Source organism: Chelon labrosus (assembly GCF_963514085.1).
Source record: "Chelon labrosus genome assembly, chromosome: 21".
Lineage (NCBI taxonomy): Eukaryota > Metazoa > Chordata > Actinopteri > Mugiliformes > Mugilidae > Chelon > Chelon labrosus.
This window is the reverse complement of record NC_140354.1, coordinates 21,073,483-21,101,323: the sequence shown is the minus strand read 5'-3', so window position 1 is coordinate 21,101,323 and position 27,841 is coordinate 21,073,483. Positions and strand designations below refer to the sequence as shown.

The window sequence follows — 27,841 nt, the reverse complement described above, 5'->3', positions numbered from 1 at the left end:
TCAGACTTTCAAGTTTTATTACAAAAGGCTTCTACCTAAAAAAAAAAAAAAAAACATCAGGTTCTAAGTCTGTTCTAGGAGAAATCATACAAATAGTTTTTCCACTCAACATTAACACGGTTTCTCTTATTTAACGCGAGATGTCAAACTATAAAAAACTCAATCAATACATGGAGACTGCTCCATCTTCTGAAGCTGTGCTGTTCAAGTGAAAGCACAACCTCCTTCAAGGGTCAGGGTTTTTCTGAGACCGCCAAACCTTTTCACCAGAAAGAGGGGGGGTCGTTTTCAACCCGACCCCTCCAACCGGCCGCTCACTCTGTGAGGTAGAAGTGCATTTTGTCGTTTATGTTCTTGCGCTCCGGGTTGAGGCGCTTGAGGATCTGCGCCAGCACGTTGACAGTCTGCTCGCTGCTCAAACCTGTGCGCTTGGTCTGGAACTTCTTCAGCAAGTCTTTGGTGGTCATCGGCTTGCGGATCAGGTAGCGGCGGACGGCGTCCTCCGTCAGCTGCACGTCACTGCGAGAGAAATGAATAGAAACAGACTCAGGATTGGAGTTTTCAGGCTACAGTCTCTGCCATCAGGTACTGAGAGTAACTGTATATGGTGAGTCCCTGTGTTTTTTGTCTTGGAGCGCTTTCCATCAAAGAAAAGCTTCACCACTAGCACATATCCTCTACTCTCTCTCTGGCACCGAGCTGATATCCTCTAATTTCTCTTCTCTGGCACCAAGCTCTTGTCCTCTAATTTCTTTTCTAATTTCTTCACTATTACTTTTAAATCATGCAATTCTGTGGTACTACTGTATACCATGTTCTGCTCAAGGTTTCTTCCTGTTAAAAGGGAGTTTTTCCTTGCCAACGTAGCCTACATGCTTACTCTGGGGGTTTCAGGCTGGGTTTCAGACCGGATAAAACTGAACTGAACTACAAATCTGTTTATCGTTCCTCCTCTGGAGCATCAGAAACTTTTCTTGGACACTTCCTTCGGTTTCGTTCTCCGCCAGACACAGCAAATTCATAGAACCAAAGTTACATTCATAACTCTCTTCTCTGCCATAGGTTCCTCCATAGGTTCCTCCATACTGCTAATGCCGTAGCCTACGCTGTCGCTGAGGTTGCTATAGATTTAAAACTGTTATACTGTGAAATACCGATAGGTTTACATATCCATTAGTATCCAGTGCCAATTGTGATATATTTTGGTGTTTAGCAGAAATCTGAGAGCACATTTTCTATGAGGCAGACAGGAACAAAGTACCTCGAGCTCGGCGTGGATTTGCCCGACGGGGGCTGAGGCGTGCTCTTCCCAGACGGAACCGGACTCTGACTGCTGGGCTCCATCTTCAGCCTTTTGGCAGCTGGTGAATCTGTGGCGGGACCCGGAGTCTGTCTCTTACCTGCACAAAAGGGAGGTTTATTTGGAACGGGAAAACAAAAGACAGGCATGTTTCAGAGTTGACCGACACTTTTGAAAGTTAAAAATTTTCCAGCTTTTGTGTGCATTAGTGTTGTTTCGCGAGGAGGCACCTTGCTCCAGCTTGCTGGCGGCGGCGCGGAGTGTGTTGGAGGTGGTGGCGGAGTCTATGGACGGCGTCCCGGGACGGCTGCCGGTCCTGGAGCTGCCCGCAGAGCCACGACCGCCCGCGCGCTTGGGAGGCGTGCGCTTCTTCTGCAAGGACGGGAGTAAAAGATAAAGAAAAAATATACGTATTTGACAAAATACGCCACAGACGCACTAATCACCATGAACAGAGCGGAGGCCGTCTCTCCGTCGATGTCGCTGTCGTCCGAGCTGTCAGATTCCCCGCTGCTGTCTGTGAAGCAAAGAGCAAATATAAGTTGACTCTTTTGTCCTCATGCCCCATTTAACACCTTTTAGATCGGCTAAGACATCATTCGGCGGTATGTGTTATGTCAAGACGTCCACATCTTCGTGAACTTTGCACCTTTCTTCTTCTTCTTCTCCGTTTGAACTGGGGTTTTCTTCCCTTCCTCCTCCTCTTCCTCCTCTTTTGCTTCCTCCTCGTTCTGTTTCTCCTCCTCGCTCTCTTCCTCGCTTTCAGATGCCTCGTCAATTCCTACAAAAAAAAAAAAACACAAACAAACATGAAAATCACTGGCATTTCGACCTGTTTTTAGTCTTTAGTTCTTAATTTTTAGTCTATTTAACAATTAACAGGTCTGACCTTTAGGGAGGTCTTCTCCTTTGCTTGGTTTTCCCTTTTCGGGCTCTTCTTCTGAGCTGATTCAGGAAAACAAAATGACATATCAGCAAAAGATCAAACACAAAATGATCCATAAATATGGACTCGGTGTGACGCTTCTGACCTGCTTTCATCCGACATATAATCCACCTCTAGACCCTCGTGGTCGCCATCATCGCTGTCTTCCAGGGCCTCGTGTTCGTTGCTCTTCCGCTTCTTTTTCTTTCCCTTTCCTTTCCCCGTCTCCTTCTTCGCCTTCGCCTTGCTCTCTCCGTCTGTTCGAAAAAAACATATGGCTCAAGCGGCTGAGTGAAGACAATTAAACGGCAAGTTCATGGCGACTCCCTCGAGTCCGTACCTTCGCCCATGCTGCTGTCGCTGTCGTCGCTGCTCATCTCCAGGTCATCCTCCAGGTCGTGGATGCGCAGGTCACCCCCTCTCCCTCCTCCCTTCTTTTTCTTCTTCCCAGACTTTTCCGCCTCGTCCTCATCGTCCTCGCCGCGCTCCTGCTCCCGGAGACGCCTCTGAAGCATGATGCTGAAGTGATTCACCACCTTGTTCCTCCTGTGAAAAGAGGGGAACGTTTAACACCTGCGAAACCGGCCAAGCGGGGCGCTCTCCGGCAGAGTTAACGACCCAGCCCTCGCCCCTCTCACCTGCCCCACTCCTCCTCGGCTTCTTCGGCTGTCAGGGTTCGGTGCTTGGCCACCGGTGTGAAGTTGTACCAGCCGTGAACGGGAAAGGCCTCGAAGGCTCCGTCTGGACACTGCGTGAAGATGTAGTAGGACGCGTTTTCTGTAACGCCGCCTTTCTTTTGACCTTTGAACCTGATACAGACAGCATGAGACAATCGTTTATTAATTTAAAATGAGACTTAAGTAAATAATAACTTGCATGTTTTGTTTCTCTTTCCACATCCCTGCATGCTTTCCAAATACAGATTTGGCTTTTCATTTGGGTAAGCATGCAGTGGAATAATAAAGTAGGAAGTGCCTCTCTTCTCACCTCTTGCCGGCCTTGCCGTTGACCTTCAGGATCCAGGGCTGGTCCTCTACTTTGAACTCGCGGGTCACAATACCGAACTTCTTCCTTCGAGCTTCCTCGCGCTGCTTTTTGCCAAACTCGCTGCCTGCCGCGCCTTCCTGCGACTCCTCTTCTCCATATATCCGCCGAGCGCTCATGTCCCTCTCCATGCGAGCCTGGGGAATGTCGAGAAACGCAACAGACGCGGACCCCCGAGTGAGGTTTCTCATCTTAAGACGTGTCGCTGCACCCTTCACACCGACTGTCATTCTGATTCTGGGACTGTTAGATGTAGATACAGTGACATGAAGCCTACCTGTGTCCAGCTTGAACAGTTGACCCTGTCCCCCGCATTGAATGCCATTATATTGTACTTCTTGCTCGTGTTTCTATGGAACAGACAACAAAAACTTTATAAGCTTCTTCTCCGCTCAGGCTAAGTCTGAAAGCGACCAATTTAATCTAACTATCAAAATTATAAGATTGAATCACTCGTTGCATTTCATTTTATCAAAAGTCTCACACACACACACACGTACTGCTTTAAATAAATCTGATGTGATTAATACATTTTAATAAACTCCAAATCAAGAAACACAAGCTTCCGAACGCCTTGTTTTATCATCACTTCCTTTTAGCGAAGCCGGCCGAGCAGAGAAGCGTGTGGAAAGTGCCCGAAATGGAATGATCTCTGGCTTTGCATTTTCAGTTTATAAAACGCCGCGGTGACGAGGCTTGCCCGCGTGCTTCCCCGAGGATGCTTGCATGTTACTCACTTGGGGACTCGCACGGTGTACTCTGTGGTTGAGGAACTGCTGCCCCCCTGAAAGACAAACAAACCAAGAGGATTTCAGCTGGAGGAATTTGTCTCAACCCCGTTTTCCCATCTGTAATTTGATAAGATTATTTGTCACATGCACAGTTGCACAGCGAAATGTTTTTTAGTAAACTTAGTAAACTTTAAATGTGAACTTAAAAGGGGGTAGCTCTTGTATATACATGCGTTCACAACACTGCAGCTGCGTCAATAAAGTGCAAGGTACAGTAATACAGTCACAATTAAAAGTCCAGTTAAGGCTCAGAGTTGAGCAGACGGATGGCATGGGGATAAAAACTCTCCTTCAGCCTCTCAGTTTTTGTCCTCAGACAACAGAAACGCCGGCCTGGTGCCAGTACAGAGAAGAGAGAGTGTCCGGGAAGGCCGGGCTGTTCCAGGATCTCCTAGGTCCTTAACCTGCAGCGTTCTGTGTAAATGTCCTGCAGGTTAGGGGGGGGTTCTCATGTCCGGACCACCCTTTTGAGGGCCAGGAAGTCCTGCCCGGTGCAGTTTCCCATCCAGGTGGCGATAACTAATCACTCTTTGACATCTCTTTAGGTAAAAACAGTGAACTAATGCTATGCTAGCTGCCACAGATCTACAGCGCGGCCCTTTCCACAACACTAGACTCCAGCAAGAGGAAGATTTTCTTAGTTGCACCCAAATCAAAACTTACCAGTGACGTCATGGCTGGCGCTCTATCTCCTGATTCACTCACAACATCAACAGCTGCTTAATTGGATACACTGGTAAAAAATGAGAAAGAAAAAAAGAATCACTTTAATAATAATAATAAACTTAAGATGATTAATTATGGAAAGCGGCCTCAGTGCCATCACGTTCTCAGGTATGTTACTGGCAAGTGGGAGTGTGGCCAAACTATCACAGATAAGTGTAGATGCTATAGTAATAAATTATTAAAGACAGAGATCAGTTCAAATTAACGTCGTCCAAATTTCTGAAGGTATCACTAGAATCCCAGGACAATATCCAGACGAACATTTGTAATAATAATAATAATAATAATCTGTTTGCAAATTAAAATACAAGTAAAATATCACTTTAAAAGCTTTATGACCCGGATGTTTGAGAATAAAAGGCTTAAACTAGATATATAAAACAAATAAATAATAATAACACCTTCACTTGTAACAGGGACACCAAATACGACCGAGCCATCCAACGAGTTGTCATGCAATCAATTTAAAACCAGAAACCAGTTATTTCTACGAAGTTAATACGCTTTACATTTTAGAATTAAATGTGTTGTTGTTGTGCCGTTAGCTCCTGGAGCTACAATAAACACTAGCAACAGGGTTAGCAAACCGTTGTAGCCGCTAATGCCAACACTTAGCTGGGATAATTCCCGTTTCAAAACAATGTCACCTGTGTGCGAAACTAAGGGAGATAATAGTTTCAGATGAATGCATACTAAAAACCCGGGTATTTTAAGACATTAAGGAGAAAATATAGACATACGAGACACCCTTTTACCGGTAAGCGCACTTCCACTGGGCTTGTTCCGTCAGTGCAAACGGTCGTCAGGAAACTTTGGTTCCGATCAGCAAGTTCCGGCGTCTTTTGTTCGTTTGGCTCGTGTGCGGTGTGGAGGACCGACTCATCAAATCAAATAATAACAAACAAATTAATAACTATTATTAATTTAATATGCAATTAAGACTCAAAGCATACAAAATAAATGTAGTCATGAATTAATTTATAAGATGTAAACATTTTATTTTGTATTAGTTTTCACTGTGTACCAACCCACACTAATTATTTCCCCAAACGTATTATTTTGGTCGTATTTATTTCACATTTGTTTATGCATTCCTGCTTCATTGCACAGCACTTTTTTTCCCCACAAACACCTTATTGTTATTTATTGTTTATTTTTATTTTGTTAATTATATTTATTACCCATACTACCTCTGTAATAACATGTAATTTAGTGACTTTACTCTTCCAGTCATGTTTTATTATTATTATTATTATTGTTATTTATTTATTAGTATTTTTTGTACATACTTTGTATTGTTCTATTTTTTGTTTTTAGTTCCTTAAAAGTGTCTTGTACTTGCAGGTCATGCTGGTCACTTGAGCCTAAAATTGGCCCCCGGGAACAAATAAAGTTTTCTGAATCTGAATTGTGCTAATTGACTATTGGTTGATTGACGTCAAACAAATGATTACTTAAAAGGTAAAAATAACAATAATAATATTACAGAAGAAAATTTAAATTGAAATATCAATTCATGTTACAATTTATAACAAATGCCTACATTTTTGGTATTTCACGGTACATTATAATATAATATAATATTCTAAGTTGCATACATACTGGTGCAACGTTGCAATTCTTGTTACCACCACTAGAGGACAGCAAACATTCATGAATTTAATCACAATTTTAACGTCCACCTATCTAATGTAAAACTCATGTCTTAATGTTGAATAAGATAAATCAATTCAAGGACATATCATAGAAATGTACTTGCAGGCTCTGGGTTACATACACTGATAAAAAAAAAAAAAACACACCACGGTTTGCAGCAGCATCGTGCAGATTGCAGAGGTATTTTCAGCCTCCACTGGAGGATGACTTTGTGTTGGATTATTCTTCTTTGCTTCGGCCATCCTCTTCTTCCTCCCGTGTTGCTGGAACCCCAAAATCAACAACACGTCTTGTCTTCACCGCTACCTCTGCCTGGCCATGTCTCACCTACTACTCCTGTGGAGCCACAAATATGTTGAACATGAGGTCCAACAAGACTTGAATACATGCATTTAATGCGTGAATTAAAAGTATGATCCACAAATATTATTATTATGGGTACTTCCAACTGTGCACAAAGCTTTGAGTTCGAATGAAGGAAGGAAACAGTTTATTGCATGCGTCTTTACAGCGGTAATGCACTGCAGTTGCAGGGATTACATTCATGTTCTTTTGTATGTCTGATGTCTGATACTATCCAAGTCCACATGCACATGTACGTCATCCACCCACTCATTCTGAAGATTTTCTCAGCTACCGAGTTACTCTTCTACTTTCTACAGCAGTACAATCTCAGCTCAGCCTGTGTCTCTTTCTGTCTTTAAAATGGATTGGATATTGTTTTGCGCTACTCTATGCAGTCTGAGACTCCATTGAGTAGCACAAGTAAGAGTGTTGCAGACAATCCCATTGACACATAGGATATGTTTTTTCCAGGACATTATATATATTATATATGTTAAAACTGTGACCAGCGCTTCACCTAATTTGCTTGCGTGTGCAAGCTTTCAAAACTTTCTATGGTTCATGCACTGTCTAAAAATGCAAAGTAAAAGAATGCAAGTCTCTGTTGTTTCTTCCCTTTTCCATTTGCATTGTATTTACATGGGAGCTAAGACACTTTGACCTGTGTTAAACTTCAAGGAACTACAAGAAAATCATTTATGCCATAATGTATTTTGCACTCTAACTCAGAGTTACATTTAAAAAAAGGAAAAGGAGTGCATGAATCACCACAGTTGAAAGTTGGTCAAAGAAAGAAAAAACACAAGGTTGAGTTTTAATAACAGAAACAGATTGTGTAATACTATTTAAAATACCTTTTGGGAGGTGTGCAAGTTTTACAACATAGACTTCAGTTAAAACTGATCTGAGGACTAGACACTTTTCCTGAGTAAACGATTGAGTGTTTTTGCACAGATGTATGAGAACCTCCATAGATTTATTCCCATGGACTGGAGGAGACATAGTTATTGGTGACTGTGTTGGAGAGTTTCAATTGAAACAGCCACGGCAGGGTGTCACCATAAGCTGTGTCCCTGTGCATGTCTTGATGTTAGCTGTGTTGCCCTTAAAAGTTCAAAAGTACCTCAGTTTGCATTTATTTTGCATTGCTGCCGAATCTTGTAAAACAGCTTTTGGGTGCTGTGCAAATTTTTAAGACGTCTCATGAGTGATGATGTGTTTTGTGGAGTTGCACCTGTCATGTTCGCTTGTAGCAGGGGGAATTAATGGCGAATAAAAATGAATGAATTCACTGGATTAGGAGAACACTTATGAGAGTGTTTGCATTCATCTAGTATAACTCTGCTAAGACTATGGAGTCTTCCAAAATGTTATTGTATTATCTACATCTGAATTAAGACCTGCATTCACAATGACAAGAGCTCAGTTTCGGTCCCTGTAGCTACTTTCCATATGTGTTGCCCTGTTTTGAGCTACATTAGCACCATTGTCTGATCAAGAAGCTTGAAGTAAACATCAGAGAGAGACAAAACTTACTGGAAAGTTGCATAAGGACAGCCAGAACCAAACCTTTGCTTTGGAAATGAGCTCCAATCTGAATAACCAAAGCATAGTTACAGTCCATATTCACTGGTGTCCCATGTGAGGCATGGTAGTACCACCTTGTCAATCATGAATGAATATAAATATATGCATTAACTCATTAGGACAGTGAAGTTTTTCTGTATCTTGGCACAATCTTGAAAGTGACTGTAAGACTCCTGTGTGTGCACTATAAGCTACAATTCTTTCCTGTTGATAGCTTTTGTGTATGAGCATTTATCCTGGGAAACTATAATATTTGATTGTAAACTTGTGACTATGTCTATCGTTTGGATTTTGAGAGTGAATTTGTGACAACGAACTGTAATTCGTCAAAAATGTGCTTTGCTTAACGAAGTTACTGTGCAGCAGTAATTTCCTAGCTCAGCTAGAGTGGTAGTTTAACTGAATGGATTAAGATGGACCAAGTACTCTTTAGCTGGCCATAAACAGTATAAAGAAAATGGTGCTAAGACTGTAGCCTATTTAGTTTTGTGCTATTTAAAAATTTGCATGTACCTCCATCTCCCTAATGCTTATTTAAATGGCTGTCGGCGAGTTGTGGCTGCTTCATCCTCCATCCTACATGTTTCTTGTTGTGTACGAACTACAGATCTCCGAGTACTCCGGCTTCCTCCCACCGTCCAAAGACATGGGCGTTAGGTTCACTGGTCATTCTAAATTGGCCGTAGGTGTCAATGTGAATGGTTGTCTGTCTCTCTGTGTTAGCCCTGAGATAGACTGGAGACCTGTCCAGGGTGTACCCCGCCTCTAACCCGATGACACCTGGGATAGGCTCCAGCCCTCCCACAGCCCTTCACAGCACAAGGTTACAGAAGATGAATGAATTTCCCTTTACATAATAGAGAATTACTGAACAACATTTACCTTCATTATACAAATGAGAAACAATCCAGCCCTGGACCACAAGCTGCACTGAAACGTTTCTTCGTTAAATTGCGGCTGCAGTCGTAGGTCGCGTCTTCATCTGTATTAAATCGTGGTCAGTCGCAATATTTTGACACTTTTTCTTTTTTTTTCCATGATGTTCATTTCTGGATGTCTTCCAGATTTTACAATGGAGAGCTTTGATACTCAGGGCTGACCAGTTTTTATGTAAAGGTTTTACATAAAGACAAACTCCAGAATGAACCACGGGGCTGTGTCACTTCTCCTTGGTAAGTAATTTTACTTTTTTTAATATAAATAATATGTTAATAATTCCAGAGTTAATAATCTGAATGTATTTTTTTTTAATACGGTCATGGGTGTTTATGATCATCTAAATATATTAATATTACATAATACCACACTAGGAAGGCTTGTTAAAACCATCCCTCCAACTAATTTGCTTGGCTGTGGGAGCTTTCACAAACATGCTACCACTCACACACTCACTGTCACTGTCTAAAAAAACTAAACAAAGAAAAACAATCTCAGTTGTTATTTTTTACTTTTTCGATTTGCATTGTGCTCACGTGAGAGCAGGGGCACTTTGATGTTTAATAAACTTTACTAAAAAGCTGAGAAAATGTGTAAAACCTTACATATTCTTTACTGTTTACACAACCATTCAGTCACATTACAAATTAAATGCATATAAAAAATAATGCAGTTGAATCTGCTTCATTGTATATAACTGTGGAAATTGTGGAAGTTAAATCTTGATGACAACATTTTGAACCCTCACTTTCACCTTAGAAAGAGCTAATTAGATCACCAAACACCAAAGTCTTATAGTCTGTCACCATCACCAAATCACGTGTCCATTACAGTCTCCATTATCATGTCTCAGTTAATAAAATTTAACACCATTCATTTGTTAGTTAGAACTAAAATATCATTATCACTAAGTGGTTGTCTTGCGTATTGAAGGTTGAAGGAACAAGTGCAAATATGATGGCCTGTGCGAGGCATGGTAGCAAAAGCAATATAAACGTGGATAATAAAAACATGTGTAATAACAGAAATGCTTTTGCAAATAATATTTTAATTCAAATAAAATGGACTTCCAGTGCAAACAACAAAGCATAAAGGCATCATTCACTTATTAAACTCTTTTAGGTAAAAGAAAACTTAACTAAATTCAGTGAGTAATATCTTTAAAATGAACAGCATTAGGCTTTATGGTTAAAACAAATTTGAAACAGACATTTTTTCACCTTCTCATAATACAGCTTGTGAGATAATATTGTTGTAACAACAAGTGAGTGACCCTGATTTTAACCATCATAATTCTCAGCTCAACCAAATTTAAGAAAAAAACATTAAAATGCTGCATACATTTTAGTACTAGTAGAAGGGGTGTTCTTTACAATGCTGAAGTTGTAGCTTCCAAGGCAGACCTTAAGGGAAACTTAACTTATAGTTTTGAACGACTGAATGTCAGATTTTCTTCTTGTTGTGAAAGTGAGTTAAATATTTAAGATATATTCTTAACACTGTCTGAAGCTCATTTTATATTTGTGAAAGTGCATATGTGGCTTATTAATAAGAATTTCTAAGAGTAAAAAGTAAAAAGAAAAAAATAATAAAAACATTAAGAATGAATAGAGAGAGATATCAGGTGTTTTAGTTCCACATACTGGTCCTCTGAATGCTGGCTACATCTTCCTTTGTAATATATTCAGCACAAGACAGTGAATTTGCATTGTTTTTTGCATTTGCTCAACACCTTGCAAAAACAAAAATTGAGCAGCGTACAAGTTTTGCAATACAGACTTCATACAGTCAGAACAGCTCTGCAGACTTGACATGTCATGATGAACCGTGCCGCTTCAGTTTTACTGGGTAAGTGTATTTGTATGTTCGTACAGATGTGATGATTATGATGAACCACAACTTTCTTCCAGAGTTCTATAAAGATGTGACCGGTACTTCAAGGAATGTTTAATGTGGCATTAATTATACGGCGTAGTGTTTTTTTCATTGTACACCATCACCAACTTCTTCAACCTCCAATGTTTGTCTCCTTTTTAGGTTTACTCATCATCCCTGTCTCTTGTGATTTTCCTCCTGGTACGGATAATTTTCAACGACACACTTGCAGAAAATACAAAAAAACAAAAACAAACCCCTAGCAGTAGATGAAATAATCATTCATGTTTCCTTGTTACTTGCAGGTTCTTGTGATGGATACACCAACATAACTGACACATGGCGAAACCGAGACTTTACATTCACTTCTTACAGTGGCTTCCCTAACGATGATGCTACTCTTGTTAACAAATGGTTGCGCTTCACAGGGATTGGAGGAGACAGAGTTGTCACAACCTGTCTTACAAACAATCATGGTGGCACAACTTATCCGATTCATGTTCCACTGGAACTTCCAACGAATGAATCTACGCCAACACAAGGGACTGCATATGTTTACTATACTGGATGTACTGGTACGACTTTTTTAATAAATGTAGTCCTCTGTCCTGGAGGATTCTACTTGTATCAACCACTGAAACACCCAACGAGCAGCTCGGGATACGTGACTTGTAAGTACTTACTAATTTTTGTAATCATTGTTTTTCAGCTTTTCTATTAACATATAATGTCTTGGTTTACAGAAATATTGTGAAACAAGCATCATAATATGAATTCCAAAATTAACAGTATGGGATTCATTGATATCGTTGACATTGAAAGTCAAAACACTGTTCCCTACAGACACAAGGACGTAACTTGACTGATATCAAAATCTCCCATGAAATGGAACAGTGTGACACGGAAATATATTGCAAAAGCAAATTAAAAAACTTAAACGTAAATATGTGGCAGATGTACTACATGGCTGAGGGAATATCTATGGAATATCTAAGGGTCTATATTTCCTTATTGTAAAAACATATCCAAATTCAATGACTAACATCTTCACAACTGTAAAATTGGGCTAAGGCTAGAAGAATCCTGGAAAATCTAAAACACAATGACTCTCCTTGTCCTGGCCAGAGTGAGACCTAAAAAAATATATAGCAAAATTAGATCAAATTTTAGAAACAGCCTTAAGACTGTCTGAAATCCACGTTTTAAATCTGTGATAGCTTTATCTTATTTGTCAAAAGTCAAGACATGGGGATTTTACTGGTAATTCCACACCTAGACCACAGTAGAAAGTAATTTTCTTTTTAAATTGACCAACGGACCTGTCCGTGTCCAGGATGTTTTATTGTATTTCAAAAGCTTTAAAATTTCCCCCGAATTGCCAGGAATAGTTGGACTTAATTACCCATTCAGTATAGTACTTTACCCAAATGAAGGGAAGGGAAAGGTCTGCAAGTGTTTTTTATTTAACCTTGTGGCTGACATAGTTATAAAATAAAAACAATAATTTCTCAATGTGTGCTATGCTTAATTTACACCGATCATGCATAACTTTATGACCACTTTGCTAATATTATGTAGGTCTCCCTTATGGTGACTAGTTAGTTGTGGTGTGAGGGGTGGGGGGGTCTTTGAGGGGAGGGGCCTCGGTGTCATTGCTATGGGGTGGGGATGCCTGGTCTGGTCTAGGTGGGTGCTACATGTCTAAGTAACATCCACACCAATGAATGCCAGGTCTAAAAGTTTCAAGAACATTGAATTGTCACAAGATGGTCAATGTTATTTACTTCTCCTTCTAGTGGTTTTAATGTTGTGGCTGATCGGTGTATATGGTGTGATATTCTTCTGTGTTGTTTGTCATAGTTGTGTACCATTTTTTTATTTTATTATTTATTTACTATGTCATCCTTCTATAATAATTGTATCTCTGTTTAGATCATTTTAAGTGTCAGCCAGACTCCTGTGGACCACTTGCTCAGTGTACATTACATGGGGGGTGTGTTTGCATTCGTGGATATGAAATTCCCCCAGATCACAAACCTACCAATGAATCATATGGATGTGTTGGTAAGTACAAGACATCCAAAAATCATTAAAAAAGAAATGTCATAATCATAATCTTCAAACGTTCTGATGTGATGCTTTCTTGTGGTTTTCGGTTTGACTTACAGATTCAGAGTATTGTAGATTTTTGACATTATGGAGAACATTTTGCACTTGCAAAGCGTGTGCTGTGATACCAAACCTTTACTGCAAAGAAATAAACCCCAAGCTACAAGTACATCAAGAGGTCATGCCAACATGATCTTAAAGTGTGCAGTTTGTTTATAGTGTCCTATCTCCTCAGACATTGACGAGTGCCTTGACAAAGTGATTTGTGGTCCTGACTCCACTTGTGCCAACACCGAGGGCTCATACACCTGTACCTGTAATCAAGGATTCGAAGTAACGGATCCAGCTCTGCCAATAGATGCGACCAACATATGCAAGGGTACTATTTTTATTTAATTTTTTCTTTAAAAATGTCTCTCTTTCTTGCAGTTACATTAAATTTATGGCGGTTTGATACAAATGTGTTGCTTCGTGCCCTCTTTAGATATTGATGAATGTCTTGAAGATGTCTGTGGCGAAGGGACCTGCCTCAATAACCCAGGAAGTTTTGCATGCAAGTGCAATCGCGGCTACTACAATGTGCTTGATGCAACTCCTGTTTGCCAAGGTTGGTTCAAATTTGGTCAAAATGTCTACGTCGAGCTGGAACTATTCTTTAAATTATGAAGTTTAATTGTACCACTTTTCTCTTCCTCAGATACTGACGAGTGTTTCAACTCAACTGTCTGTGGTCCTGACTCTGTGTGCACCAACACACCTGGAGCTTACACCTGTGGCTGTGCAGTGGGTTACCAACCAACTATACGATCTGCACCACCCAACGAGACCAATATTTGCATCGGTAAGACTTTAGCCGGAGACATAAACTTCACAAGACTGTCCAGGACAACAAAGCAAATCCTAGGTTGCAAGAGAAAACTGTATCGGAGGATCCTCTCCAAAGTTTAGTCTGCACAGTGCTGATTTTGTACTAGATGAGCATGACTAAATCCAAATAGATTTTAAAAGAATGACGTCGTGACGGCGGAGACAGCGTGATAAAATATGTTTAGCGTTCCCTCACCTCAATCCCCAAGTCAAAATGGAGTGTTCCCTTGACTTTTAGCTATGTGAGGGGTTTATAGGTTCAAGTTTGCACCCCACAGTATTTGTAAGTGAGATTCGATATACGTTAGTGACATTTCTGAAAACTGTGAATGGCTCTTTGTTATATAATGCATTTTTTAAATATCAATGTTCTACAGATGTTGATGAGTGCATCGAACATCGCGGTATCTGTGGACCTTATTCAAACTGCACAAATTCAGTTGGATCTTACTCCTGTATCTGCCTGTCTGGTTTCCGGCTGAACCGGCCAGATATCATAGCCAGTGTGAATAACCCATGCACAGGTGCGCTCTCTTGTTTTCTATGCGTTTGACTGCTGTTTGGCAATTCTGAATTCATGAAATGTGCATAAGAAATGATCCACGAAGACAGATAAACACAGTATATTTTATGAACCAAACACCTGCGCATGTTATCTCCTCTGCAGACATAGATGAATGCAGTGAGACGCCTGGTCTGTGTGGTAAACAAACTGTGTGTACTAATGCACTGGGCACCTTCTACTGCTCTTGTCCCGATGACTTCTTCCCGTCAACTGGAATTGTGTGGACAATGGGCATCACATATTGTAGAGGTGAGCAAGTTCAACTTTTAAATATAAAGAAGATTTACAAAAACTCACTTATAATTCACATTCAATGTTTTCTAAATCACTCACAGCGCTTCAGGATATTCTAGATGAAATTGAACCCCCCGAGGTAAGGCCAACTGGCATCTTTTTTCGAAAGGGGGCTTTTTTTGCTACCCATGTAATGGATAACAATGTCCATACGAAAGTTCTTTTCCACTTAAAGGGGAACTACTGTTTTTTACAACCTGGACCTTGTTTCTGGCATAACATACATTCGTTTACTCACCCATATAACTTTTGTGTAATTTGTATTCCTTCGGGAGATAATTAGATCAGCGTATATCCATATAGTGGAAGTGATTGGGGCACCGAAACGCAGCCTCTAAATAACGCATTATCTGCCGTGAAACTCGTTGATTTCACCAATATTTTGTTATCGTACGCTAGTGCTATTCCCCGCTGCAAGTCCGTGAATAGATAACAGGTAACTCCAGACTCAACGGGGAATAGCACTAGCATATCATAACAAAATATTGGTGAAATGAACGAGTTGTGGCAGATAATGCGTTATTTAGAGGCTGCGTTTCGGTGCCCCAGTCACTCCCACTATATGGATATACGCGGCACTCCGCTGGAGCTAAATATCTTCCAAAGTACTAAAAATGACACCGAAGTTATATGTGTGAATGGGTAAACGATCGTATTTTATGCCAGAAATGAGGTCACTGCTTCCGGACGTCGACTGAAAAAAATGCTGGTCAATTAAATACAATGTCTCACTATCGTGCAATAACAATTCTGTGACTTTAAGAGGGTACAAAGCTAGACCCTAGCTTTCTTTTAATTCAAAGATGTCAAATCATCAGCAGTACAGTAAAGTAATACTCAACACATACATTCACTGCAGGGTCAGACGAAAGAGAGTGCTTTCCTTGGCAATATGGATCAACAGCTGAAGAACAACTCAAACATGGTCTTACCAGATGCGGTATGTTGCTGAAAATGAAGTCTTGTCCTTAGAGACAGATGCCACGGCTTCTGACTAAAATGTTCTGCCCTGGATTACGCTCCAGTCACGTTTTATCTAACGCCATTCCTCTCTTCTTCTTGATGTCTTTGCAGACTGTAGCAAACAGCTTTTTTGCAGCTATGGTACTGAACATTCAAATGCATTTCAACTATATTCCATATTTTATGTTTGCGTTTGTTCCCATTGGTTTGTCAATCTTTTACGATGGCTTCAATCTCTCCAGGAAGTGTCAGGTGTTAAGCCACGTGGCAGGTCAGCTGGACTGAGTAGCGCAGGAGACGGGAAGACCGGCACTGTGATCCTTGGCATCGCAGAGAGTCTAATCACAACAATGCTTCCACCAAATGAGAACCAAACCGTAAAAGAAGTGCAGACTCCAACAGTGGGTAAGAGAGGTTCCATTCTCATGTAGATTTGAAGTTTGAAATCTCCATTACTTTAAAATAAACAATTTGTCATCCATCTGCAAGATTTGAGCATGCAGGAATTTCGTCCAGGGAGACGTTTTAACAACTCCCTCTCCACCAAAGGACAGCTCATGGAAATCAACTTGGAGGCTCTGGCCGAAGCCAACAATGGTGAGAGGGGGGAGATTATGAAAACTGACGATGACTGCCGCAGAATTTGCCAACGTCGTGTGTGTTGATTACTTCTCCTCATACCCCCCAGGTTCTGCAACTGCTGCCTTTATGACGCTGACCGGAATGGAGAGCCTCCTTAGTCATCAGTACTTCCAAACTGAGAACAAGACGGAGATGTATTCCGACGTCTTCACTGTCATATTGCCCAAAATGAACAACACCAACCTCACGGAGCCTGTCAACTTCACTATCCAACATAAGGAGGTTACAGCAGTGTTTCTCACAAAATGTCACGAGACTACCGTCTTAATAAAAGCCCCTAATTATGATGCTATCCCAACTGTTAAAAGCTACTTATACAGTATATGGCACATAGAATAAGATTCTGAGTTTTGTATCAGTCCGTCTTTAAAGTAAAGTAATAAGGCGGATATTGGACTTAGCCACAAATAGCAGCAGCCTGTGCAGTTCACATACATGGATACAACACAAAATGCTTTGAAATGTATGTAAGATTAAACAAAGTATCAGCAAATAAATCTAATTTATGGTAAACTGTTGACTGAATCTAACCTTGCCAGCTAGCGCTTAAAGCTAGTTCACGTTACGTCTGGAGCTGTTTCCTCTGGGTTTTGACGGACTCTCTTTAAATAATTGTAAATCTCCATGGTCCTAAGATCAAGAGCACGAACAGACGGCTTTGGCGAGAAGAGGGAGGGAGAGATGCTTCCGGGAGCAATAGGAAAAACCTATTTCCAATTTGTTATGAGACCATGGTGGAGGAAATTAGACCTCCGCCATGGTCTTATCATTGGATGGGAAACCCTGGTTACAGCTACAGCTTCTCTATTATACACTGTCAGCTCACCTAAAAAGAAGTAGACTTTTCACACTCAGAGCCTCTGTTTGTGTTGGTTTCGTAGAAAATGCCATCATACGGAATGCCCACTTGTGTGTACTGGGAAGGCAAAACGGCGACTTCAGAAGATGATGAGGGAGGAAACGAGGAGGGGACTTTGCGCTGGTCGGTAGATGGCTGCTGGGTTACGTACAACGACGAAAACACCACGGTGTGCAGCTGCTCTCACCTTTCCACCTTCGCCCTCATCATGCAGATCGGAGAGGTATATCAGATTTCATTACCGTGTTGTGGTAAAACATGTCATATTGCAGACAATGTTGATGAAGTGAAAACAAATCTGAATATAGGTAGTTTTCCCCATTCTTCTTGGCATATCTTTCTCAGTCTGTCCACTGCTTTCTTTAGGTTTCTTTTAAGGTCGTCTATAGAATCAGCCTTTCAGGGGCAGCCTGAGACTTGTCCCAAAGTACATCCTGTGTACTGATCTCTTCCTAATCTTAGTAGCGTGCAGCCTGCAGTAATATACTATAACGTCACCAGGTGAGGGAAGAAATAGACTCTGATCCGACTGATACGTGTCTTCCTTTACTTCCAGCCTGCTCCAAAGGATGATTTCTTAGAGTGGCTGAACCGGATGTGCGTGATCGTCGGACTCTTCTTCTTCGCTTTGGCCATCCTCTCCTTCCTCCTGTGTAGCTGGAACCCCAAAATCAACAACACGGCTCGCCTTCACCTCTGCCTCTGCCTCGGCATGTCTCATCTGCTACTGCTGTGGAGCGACGAATACGTCGCGCACGAGGTACGACATGACCACAATGGGCCTTTTTGTAGGCATGCTGAGTGATTAAAAGGATCTGTAGAATATCCACAAATGTCCTATGTTTTTCTGGTGGCTCCAATTGTCCAGGAAGCTTTAAGTTTGATTGAAGGAAGTAAGTATGTATGTGCGTGTCTCTACAGCGGGCCTGCGTTGCCATGGCAGGGATTCTCCACTTCTTAGTTGTTGCAAGTTTTGTGTGGATGTTGCTGGAGGCCATACAACTCTACTTGCTGGTCCGAAGGCTCACCAAGGTCCAGGTCATCCAGAGAGACGGCCTCCCTAGGCCACTTCTTTACGCGATCGGCTACGGTGTTCCATTTGTGATCGTGGGTGTTTCTGCGCTGATATATTCGGATGGATATGGACCTATTGAAGGAGATGCGTGAGTAGGGCTAGCAGGGGCACACGCATTCAGTCATAGCTTTCTATGTCTGATTCATCTGGGTTGATGATATTGTTAATTCTATTCATTGTGTTGCAGGTGCTGGCTTTCTAGCGAACGCAACTTCAACTGGGCTTTAACAGGCCCTGTGATTACCATCCTTGGAGTGAGTATATTGTAGAAGAGTGAATTCCATACCATGTGATAGATGATGGTGTTCAAAGAACCGTCTGAATCCGTGTGCACACATATTTAGTTCATGCACCCCGCTGAGAACTTTAATTCGTTCAAACTCAACTTTTGAATGTCAGCTAATTCATGCTCCACCAAAAATGTAATTAGCAAATATTAATGGTGCTGTTAATCACCATAAATGTTTTTCAGTGGTGGGCCTGGATGTGTGGCTTTGAATAAATGTTTGTAGAGCAGATTTTAAGATGGCTGTTTACTAAATGTCTTTGCTACTTTTTACTGGGTCACCATCAGCGCTGACTCACGTAACCAATATTGAAGGTTTTAGTTTTGGTCGTATTATCGGCTGTTTAACCTCTTTTTTTTTTCCCTTTTCTTCTTAAAGATGAATTGCATGTTGTTCGCCGCGACTCTATGGGGTCTGAGACCTACCTTGGCCAGCATGAAGAGTGATGTTTCTCAATCTAAAGACACCAGGTATGAGTGTAGCAGATCGTCCCATTCACATCCTATTTTCTGGAGATTTGATAATTCATGCAGAATGCTCTTATAATGACGTGTTACTGTGTTAACATTGTGCTGATTTGAATCTACATCAATCAGGCATAACATTATGACCACCTTCCTAATATTGTGTAGGTCTCCCTTGTGGTGACTCCTCAGAGAATGGACATGGTCCTTCTGAGGGTGTCCTGTGGTGTCTGGCAACAGAATGTTGTTAGTGGGGGGTGGGGGGGACATTTTGTCAACATATTCAAAAATGCTGTACACAATTACACAACTCTGTCTCTTTGTTTTACAGGCTGATTATCTTCAAAATCGTGGCCCAGTTTGTCATACTGGGCTGTACGTGGATCCTGGGCCTGTACCAGTCAAACCTTTTCTTCCAGATTCTCTTCATCTTCCTCAACTCCCAGCAGGGCACATTCCTTTTCATCGTGCACTGCTTGCTCAATAAGGAGGTAGTCTTCTGATTCATCTGCAGTACCCACACAAGGATAATAATAATAATATATGGAAGCAAAGAACACCAGGCTTGCAGTCATGTGTTTTATCTGTGAAGTGGTTTTTATTATATCTACTGTACTTATCTCAGATTTCTCCTAGTGATGAGATTCTTATTTATTTCACCACACCTCATTTATGCCATCAAAATCCCTTTCCGTGATGCTCGTGAAGCATCCATAGCGGAAAGGATTAAACCATGTAGCTGCAGGCGTGCTAGTTTTCTCCACACAGAATATATTTTAACGACAAGTTTCATGACAAGTTTTTGATATTGAACTCAATGTCTTGACTTGAGTGTGAGTTTTGTCTGTGTGGTCAATGGCCATTTAACTTTTGTCTTTAAGTTTTGAGTTGAAAAAAAAAGCGATGGAGGAGGAGGAAGGTTGATATGATTTGAAGATAGACAGAACTTTTACAAAAAAATGGAGATACCTTTGAAACAAGACTCTACAAAAGAGGATTAAACCACGGTATTACAACGTCAGCAAAAATATTGGCACCATAAGCGTAATGGATGGGTGGATTTTAGAAGCCATTTCCCTGCCAGGAATGAACTCCAAAGTGGCTGTTTTTGGTGGATCACATTTTAATGTCCTCCTCTCTAAATAAAATAAATGTCAAAATTCTGGCAAGATGGGAGATGAATCTGTCTGAAGTTTACATAAACTTTAAAACTTGCCATTAGCCGTCAAGATGAGAAATCTACGTAGAAACAACAACATTAGTGCTCTCAACTTAAAATGGCAGTTTGTATTAGTGATGGGCAGTCCGGCTCTTTTCCGAGAACCAACTCTTTTGCCACGGGTCCCAAAGAAGAGCCATCTCTTTCGGCTCCCGAACGGCTCTTTATTTAGTATCGTTTATAGTCTAATATTTTAGCCCAACAGAACAAATACATATGGTTTGTGTGCTGATAGGCCCTTTTGCATTCAATGTTTTTATGAGGAGCCTAATAATTCATTTTGTGCAGTTATTTTGTTACATAAGCATTCTTACTTTTTTTTTATATTTCAGTAAAACTTTAATTGTGCAAACAAACGAATAAAATACTGCAATCAAATCCACACAAGCAAAAACAGAACCAAACTCAGTAAATAAACGGTGTAAATGCCCTTGTGCAGGTTTGTGGTGGAAACTGCACCTAATATTATTTTCATTTTGCAGTGAAGACACTCTGCTCTGCCTCCCCCAATGTCTTTAAATTTCAGCCAGATGCCACTTCGTTTACGGGTGTCACGCATAACTACATGCGCCCATGCTTCCTCGATGCTGTCTGCTGTAACTCAGTCAGCCACAGCGTCTGTCCGCCTCTCTGCTTCCACATAATGGTATGATCCTAAGTCGTCACATGTGATTGGCCAGATGGCGTGCCCATCAAAACAAAGTTCCACCCCGTCCTGTTAGAGCAGAGATGAATGAGCAAAAGGAAAAAAATTGTGGGGCTCTCACTTAATGGGAATTGGCTCTTCTGATTCACCACCAAGCATTGGCTCTTTGAGCCAGCTCTTTTGCGCATGACACATCATATCAACATAGTTGGTATGAATTTTGTTAAATTGATCTTAACGTGGAAATGTGAGTTGATTGGACAAGATAAAATGAGTTTTCTTTACTGGATAATGTAACCTAGTAAGTCGTTTTAACTCATAGCATCAAGTTAAAATAAGAAATGAGCATTAGTTATAACTTAGCTTTTTGAGATGAACCAGAGGTTTTCTTCAACTTGAGTTTACTCACATTTTTTAAGGCAAGCAGGTGAACTTTGGTTTCTAAGTTTCACTGTTTTGAAATATTTAACAATGTCGGAAACCTAGCCTCATACCATTAGAATGAAGAGAGTGCATTTGTTAGCTGTTACCTTTACTCTCAGTATGGAAAAAGAATCATGAAGAAGAAGAATGAATTGTTTTTTTAACTGTGTCCATCAGGTGCGAGCGGAATATGTGAGGTGGCTGACCGGCTCTTGTAAAAAAGAAAGGACTGTGGTGAGTTTACGGAAAAACAAAAAATGTCTTGGAAAGTCTTACAAATCAATGTTTGCATCGCTTCAATCTCGATACCTAACAACACTAACAGACCAACTGGTTGTCACATTTCAGGAGAAAGATGTACCCTCAGTCTCTGAAGACTTGGACAAGCCAGAGGAAGCGAAAGATGGCGGACGGAAGGTTGATTAGCAACCTGGAGACCTAACCGACAAAATGATTGTTATCAAGTTATTATTATTTATGCTCTTATACATTTCACATGTAGATTGCCAACTGATGTTATTTTACCAATGACTATATCCAGGTGTATTTAGGTTTCACTAAAGTTTTACTAGGTGTGCAATACAACAGCAGTTTATATCGTGTTGACGTATAGCTGATGTAGCAGTAGCTCCTCAGAGGCTTAACAGCACAAATGTGGACATTTTATTTATTTTTATTGCATTCCTTCTAATTAAAGCAGAGGCCTATAATATTAGTGGTCCTCATATTACCACGCTAGGAGAGCTTGTTAATGTTCTGACCGTCGCCCTAATTTGCTTTCACAGACACGCTACTGCTCACATGTTAAGTCAGTCTCCGTCGTAAGAAAAAAAAAAACAACAAAAAAAAAAAATACGCTATAAAATCCTAGTTTCTTTCAGTTTTTATTTGCATTGTTTTTACATAAGGGCTAAGGCACTTCGACGTGTGTTAAAGTTTACAAGGCAAAATAAAGAGACATGCAAAACGTGCACGCTGCACTTTACATCATCATTTACCTTGCACGCTAACTGTGAAATCTGGATTATGCTGCAGCTTCAGCTCTGCTTTTTAATGATGGATGAGCCACTATGGCCACACATTGTTCAGCTCAACCATCGTGTTCGCTTTCCTTTTAAAACTCCCTGACTCATTGTTTGCTAACCCTATACAAAAACAACAACAACAACAACAACAAACAATCATTGGACATGTTCAAGGTATTTTTCTTTTAAGCTTTTGTCAATGCCCTGCTGGTTTTAAGTGAAGAACAATTAAATGTTGTACAATATAAAGAGAAATTCAACCTCGCTCATTGCATTGGATTGCACAAGAGACTCAGCTTTCATAGCTGTTATAGTCCTTGGAACTGTTAAGAGACTACTCTGCAGGAACTGAAGATGTGCGAAGAAGCACCGTCACTGCAAGGTCAAAGCAGGTGCGATCATGTCTCATTGACATGGGGGAACCCAAACCTATGACCTTACGTTGCCAAAGCTGCTTCTAACCACTACTTCACACCCCTCTATAAAGAAAATGCTATCAGAAGTGGGACTCAAACCCACGCCTACAGTCAGAGACTAGAAGTCACATGTTCAGGAGGGTCCGTTGCCTAAGTTTGGTGCATGGTCATCCTGACAACTGTCCACAGGTGCCCTGGGGATGTATTCCTAAAGATTCTTAGCGCAAAGAGTTGCTCCTAGTGGCCAAATTTTAAGAAAATTCTTAGAATCATGATGTTTTCTAAGAATTTCCCCTCAAAGTTAAGATCCTAGTAAAGATAAAAGGTATCCTTAAAGAATCTTAGCTCTTAAGAGAGCTCCTAAGATACGATCTGTTAAGAGCAGGGAGGACTTTTAAGAGGCTTAGGAGTTTCTTAAGCAGAAAGGAGACATTTATCTGTTGTGCTGTATTTTCCCATGCCTGCTTCTTGGCTTGTAGTGTGACACTGGGGCCAAAGCTACATCTCAAAACACTTTTATTCTCATTGACCAGTTGAGCCAGAAGCAAACACTGTTCCTCTGTCCAGTTGGGTTTCCTACTTCTTTTCTTCTCCATTGCTGTTCAGTTTGTGGAAGAACTGAACGCCAACCAACACTGCTTCTTCTAGGCCGGTTAGCAATCACAGAAACTGATGAAAGCTGAGCCATTTTTACCCGAGTTGATACCAAATGGATGAAAAATGACCAGCATGGTAAATGAATGGAAGCAAATAAATAGAACTATCAGCATGTGAATACTGTGGTAGTGGGCCTGAGTTTAATCACACATTTTGTAGGATAATTTTAAAGTACAGCTTACTATTTATTTAGCTTTATGTAAAATATTATTATAATTCCACAGTCTTCATAGAGATTAGATTCTATTATTAAGTCTATTGATTTGACGGTCCATTCTATGCCCATTTTTACCAAAAGTGTCTTTTTATCTAGCTTTTAGGATCAACCAATCACACCCTTTGAAATGATGACTCATACTCATCTCTGAGAATGTTCTGGAATCACTCCTAAGCTTAGACTCCTTGCTAGGAATTTTTAGGCTGATGTTTTAAAAGCATAGTCGGACTTCAAAGATTAGCCAAAGTGGGAATATTTGTTACTAATTTTAATAGGTGAGCATTTAAAACTGAGATCTAACCGGCAGAAAGATTTTGGTAATGCAAAACTCCAGTAGTATATCCAGTAGGCTCATTCCAGTAAAGGAAACTTTAATGTCAAATTTCTTGCCTATAAAATATACTGTATATCTCGTCTCGTCTCTCGTCTCGTCTTCTTCCACTTATCCGGGTCCGGGTCGTGGGGGCAGCAGCTTCAGCAGGTAAGCCCAGACAGCCCTCTCCCCAGCCACTTCAGCCAGCTCCTCCGGAGGAACCCCCAGGCGTTCCCAGGCCAGACGAGAGATATAATCCTTCCATCGTGTCCTGGGTCGGCCCCGAGGTCTCCTACCGGTGGGACATGCCACCTCTCCCGGGAGACGCCCAGGAGGTGTCCTTACCAGATGCCCTAGCCACCTCAACTGACTCCTCTTGACGTGGAGGAGCAGCGGCTCTACTCTGAGCTCCTCCCGTATGTCCGAGCTCCTTAGCCCGGCCACCCTACGAAGGAAACTAATTTCGGCCGCTTGTATTCGCGATCTTGTTCTTTCGGTCATTACCCAAAGTTCATGACCATAGGTGAGGATTGGAACGTAGATCGACCGGTAAATTGAGAGCTTCGCCTTTCAGCTTAGCTCTCTCTTCACTACGACCGACCGGTTAAGCATCCGCATCACTGCAGATGCCGCTCCGATCCGCCTGTCGATCTCCCGCTCCCTACCCTCACTCGTGAACAAGACCCCGAGATACTTGAACTCCTCCACTTGAGGCATTAACATTACGATTTCTTATTTCAACATTAATGTCATTTTTGAAGCACAGTTTAATTGGATTTTTTTTTCAAAAACAATCAAATTAATTCATGATGATGATTAAAAAAAGTAAAAGTAAGACAATAATGAGAGATCGGCGGTAAATCAAAGGCAACCCTTCGCTCCAGCCCGTCAAAGCAGAGCCTCTCTGCTTTAATGAGGATCTACCAATTAGCCTGAACAACCACGGCTGAGTGTCTGGGGTCACAGATTACAATAGCTGACGAATTGCTCCCCGCAGAAATCTGTGCAAAGATTGAAACCACAATGTGTCCTCTCTCCTCATGACTCCCTCATTACCTCCGACCTTGGCACTCTTTAAAACACACAGCGACACTTGCGTGTCACTTTTCAGAGCAACTGTAAAAGTGATCTTTATTGAGCCTCTTAGTTGATTAAAGGTGGTTCATCAAAACATGCCGATCAGTCACAGGTTACAGCTAGGTGCAGACTCAGACGCTTTCACTGGAGGCTATTCACGTCCAAATTGCAGGAAAGTTGCAGTAATTACTATCTTTTATCTCCTTCATTGAGCGTACACTTGACTCAAAAGTGATTTCACGGACAGGTGTGCTCTCAGTGTGAGCGAGACAGGCCATCCTCATGGCGCAAAAATAAAGCAAATCCATCAAAGACATATTAGGAACGTGGCTTAGGAACAAGAGTCACCAAGTCAACAGTTTGGTACATTCGTAGAAAGTGAAAGAACACACTGGTGATCTCTGCAAAAGGCCTTGAACCCTACAGTGTCAGCTGAGATAGATGATTACAGGATCATTTCCCTGGTATAACACCAACCAACTGAGGAACACTCTCCGGGAGGTAGGCATTTATCATTATCTGGGTTTATATTAAGGAGGAAACTTCACAAAACCAAATACGGAAGGTTCATCAAAAGGCAAGGAACTTCTGCATTTGAAGCCTTCATAAAAGACATTGACTGTTATCTCACGATCCTTCACAACATCCAACCGAGTGAAGAAAAACAGACATTATCCAAGTCTACCATGAAGAGAAGACTTCACCTGGCGATGAACCTTCTGCATTGGAAACCGTTCCAGCGACACCAGGTCAATGTGGTTTTTATTGATGATCTGACAGAAGACGGAAGCAGTCGGATGAATTCTGAGACGTGCAGAGATGTGCGGTCTGCTCAAACTCGTCCAAATGATTGATGGACAGTGACCCAAAACACGCCGGGAAAGCAACCCAGGTAAAGACGTGCAATATTTTACAGTGGCCTAGTCAGTCAGTGTATCTCACCCTCAAGAAAGTCATCTCTTCTTCTTATATACGTTACTGCAGTATATTTTGATAATTGGCATTGTCCAAAAATGTACCTAAGACCTAGATGTATGTGCATTAGTATATCTGAACAATGTTAATCACTCATTTATTCAGATGGTATTGAGATTCGAAGCTCTCTACACGGTAAAAAAGCCGCGCAGCTTTAGAATAATTTCTCGGAATACTCTGCGGCAAAACCTAGGAATCTGGCTGGGATTATATTTGTTGCACAGGCAGGAAAAACAAACTCTAGTGGGAGATTCGTGATGGTCCAGTTTGAAGTTTGAACAACAGGCCCAATGTTTGCTAATCAAACACCGTGTGAGACACTGACGCAGGTGCAGTTCTTCATGACTGCCACTAGATGTCACCAATGTGGATGGCAGCCACATGAAAAATGAGAAAAAGAGTGTTCAAGGAGAGGCAGGATCAAGGTTGGAACTTCCACTAAGGGTGACAATCAGAATGAGATGCCTTCGTGCATACCATTCAGAAGGGACAATCTGATTTATTTATTTTAAGAAAGATAAATTAATACATTGAGAATCTTCTTAAACCTTCCTAGTTTGTTCAAAATTGGCCGTGTATTGTTAATTTAGGTCTCCAACCACTTTGTGGGACAGTATGGGAAAAGTTTGTATTATTTGAGGCTAGGGTTAGGGTTAGGGTTAGGGGGTTAATGCAGACTACGTCTTCTCAGCCGTGTACTTAGATTGTAGAGTGTGCAGATTTAGCCGATCCTTGTAATTATCTTCAAATCACCAGAGGAACCTTGCAAAGATTTTGAAATACCAGCACTGAAGTTGTTGCTTAGAGATCTGAGTTGGTATCAAATGGAACATGCGTATGTTCTGATCTGTGCTTTAAAGATCTACATTGTTCTATTTGACTTGAAGTGTATTAGCAGTTTTCTATGGCTGCCACTAGATGTCAGCAAAGGGCCATATATTATTTCATAACAGCATTGTGGGTTTTAATGCTCTTCAAACCACTCCTGCTGTAAAATCACACATAGGTGCATGTGTAGCTATGATCACCCCCTTGTTTGAAGTACTAATTTGCAAGCTTAGTTTGCTCTGCTTCCTCGTCGTCCACAGGATAGTCATTACAGCGGAGCAACAGAAGTTGAGCCGTTTCACCACTTTGAGCTGATGCGCAAACAGAATTTGGGTTGTGTACTATTTGCACAGCTCCCCTCAATATAGTCACTGATCAGTGTGTGTTTGTCTGCCTCGTGCTCAGACATTCATATTTACTTTTGCACGTAGCGAGCGGACGTTTTGTCCGTTTTGTATTCTGCTGCTGTTCCAGAATGCCTGCGTGATTGTACGTCTGCAGTGTGAGTGTGTAATGGAACATTTGTGCAGTCAACTTCCTGTCTCTGATCCCTGTTTAATGGTCCGTGGCGTCTGTCAGGATCAGCTGGAACTCCGCGTCCTGTCCGCTCGAGCGCTGATGGGATCCCAGTTGAATCCAGTGGCGCTGCCCTCAACTCCGTCCGGGCACGAGGCCACTAACGACGGCAGCCGACGGCAGCCGACGTTCACACTCACAAACACTGAGTCAATCTAA

General features: G+C 41.3%; 2 protein-coding genes across 3 annotated transcripts; one reads left to right on the top strand and one right to left on the bottom strand.

Annotated features, from left to right (window-relative positions):
* On the bottom strand, positions 1–5,570 carry gtf2f1 (general transcription factor IIF, polypeptide 1). Of its 2 annotated transcripts, none has more exons than XM_084570218.1 (14): positions 5,527–5,570; positions 4,724–4,793; positions 4,007–4,053; positions 3,547–3,619; positions 3,213–3,406; positions 2,864–3,034; positions 2,566–2,771; positions 2,332–2,482; positions 2,190–2,245; positions 1,950–2,081; positions 1,747–1,817; positions 1,531–1,672; positions 1,262–1,400; positions 1–519 (listed from the first exon to the last, which is right to left on the bottom strand). In XM_084570218.1, exons 2-14 carry the CDS (start codon positions 4,733–4,735, stop codon positions 315–317), a joined length of 1,599 nt encoding a protein of 532 aa, XP_084426344.1. In that variant the 5' UTR covers positions 4,736–4,793; positions 5,527–5,570; the 3' UTR covers positions 1–314. The 2 variants fall into 2 exon arrangements, with proteins under 2 accessions (XP_084426344.1, XP_084426345.1); XM_084570219.1 differs by having other exon boundaries at positions 5,542–5,564.
* On the top strand, positions 4,861–27,841 carry LOC311506735 (adhesion G protein-coupled receptor E2-like; the record flags this gene model as incomplete). Its single annotated transcript, XM_084570810.1, has 17 exons — positions 4,861–4,894; positions 13,530–13,673; positions 13,779–13,851; positions 13,963–14,198; positions 14,470–14,685; positions 14,829–15,073; positions 16,226–16,388; positions 16,603–16,847; positions 17,507–17,707; positions 18,041–18,244; positions 18,406–18,647; positions 18,747–18,813; positions 19,225–19,316; positions 19,642–19,801; positions 21,776–21,832; positions 21,947–22,015; positions 27,686–27,841. The coding sequence occupies 17 exons, from the start codon at positions 4,861–4,863 to the stop codon at positions 27,839–27,841; spliced, it is 2,604 nt and encodes an 867-aa protein (XP_084426936.1).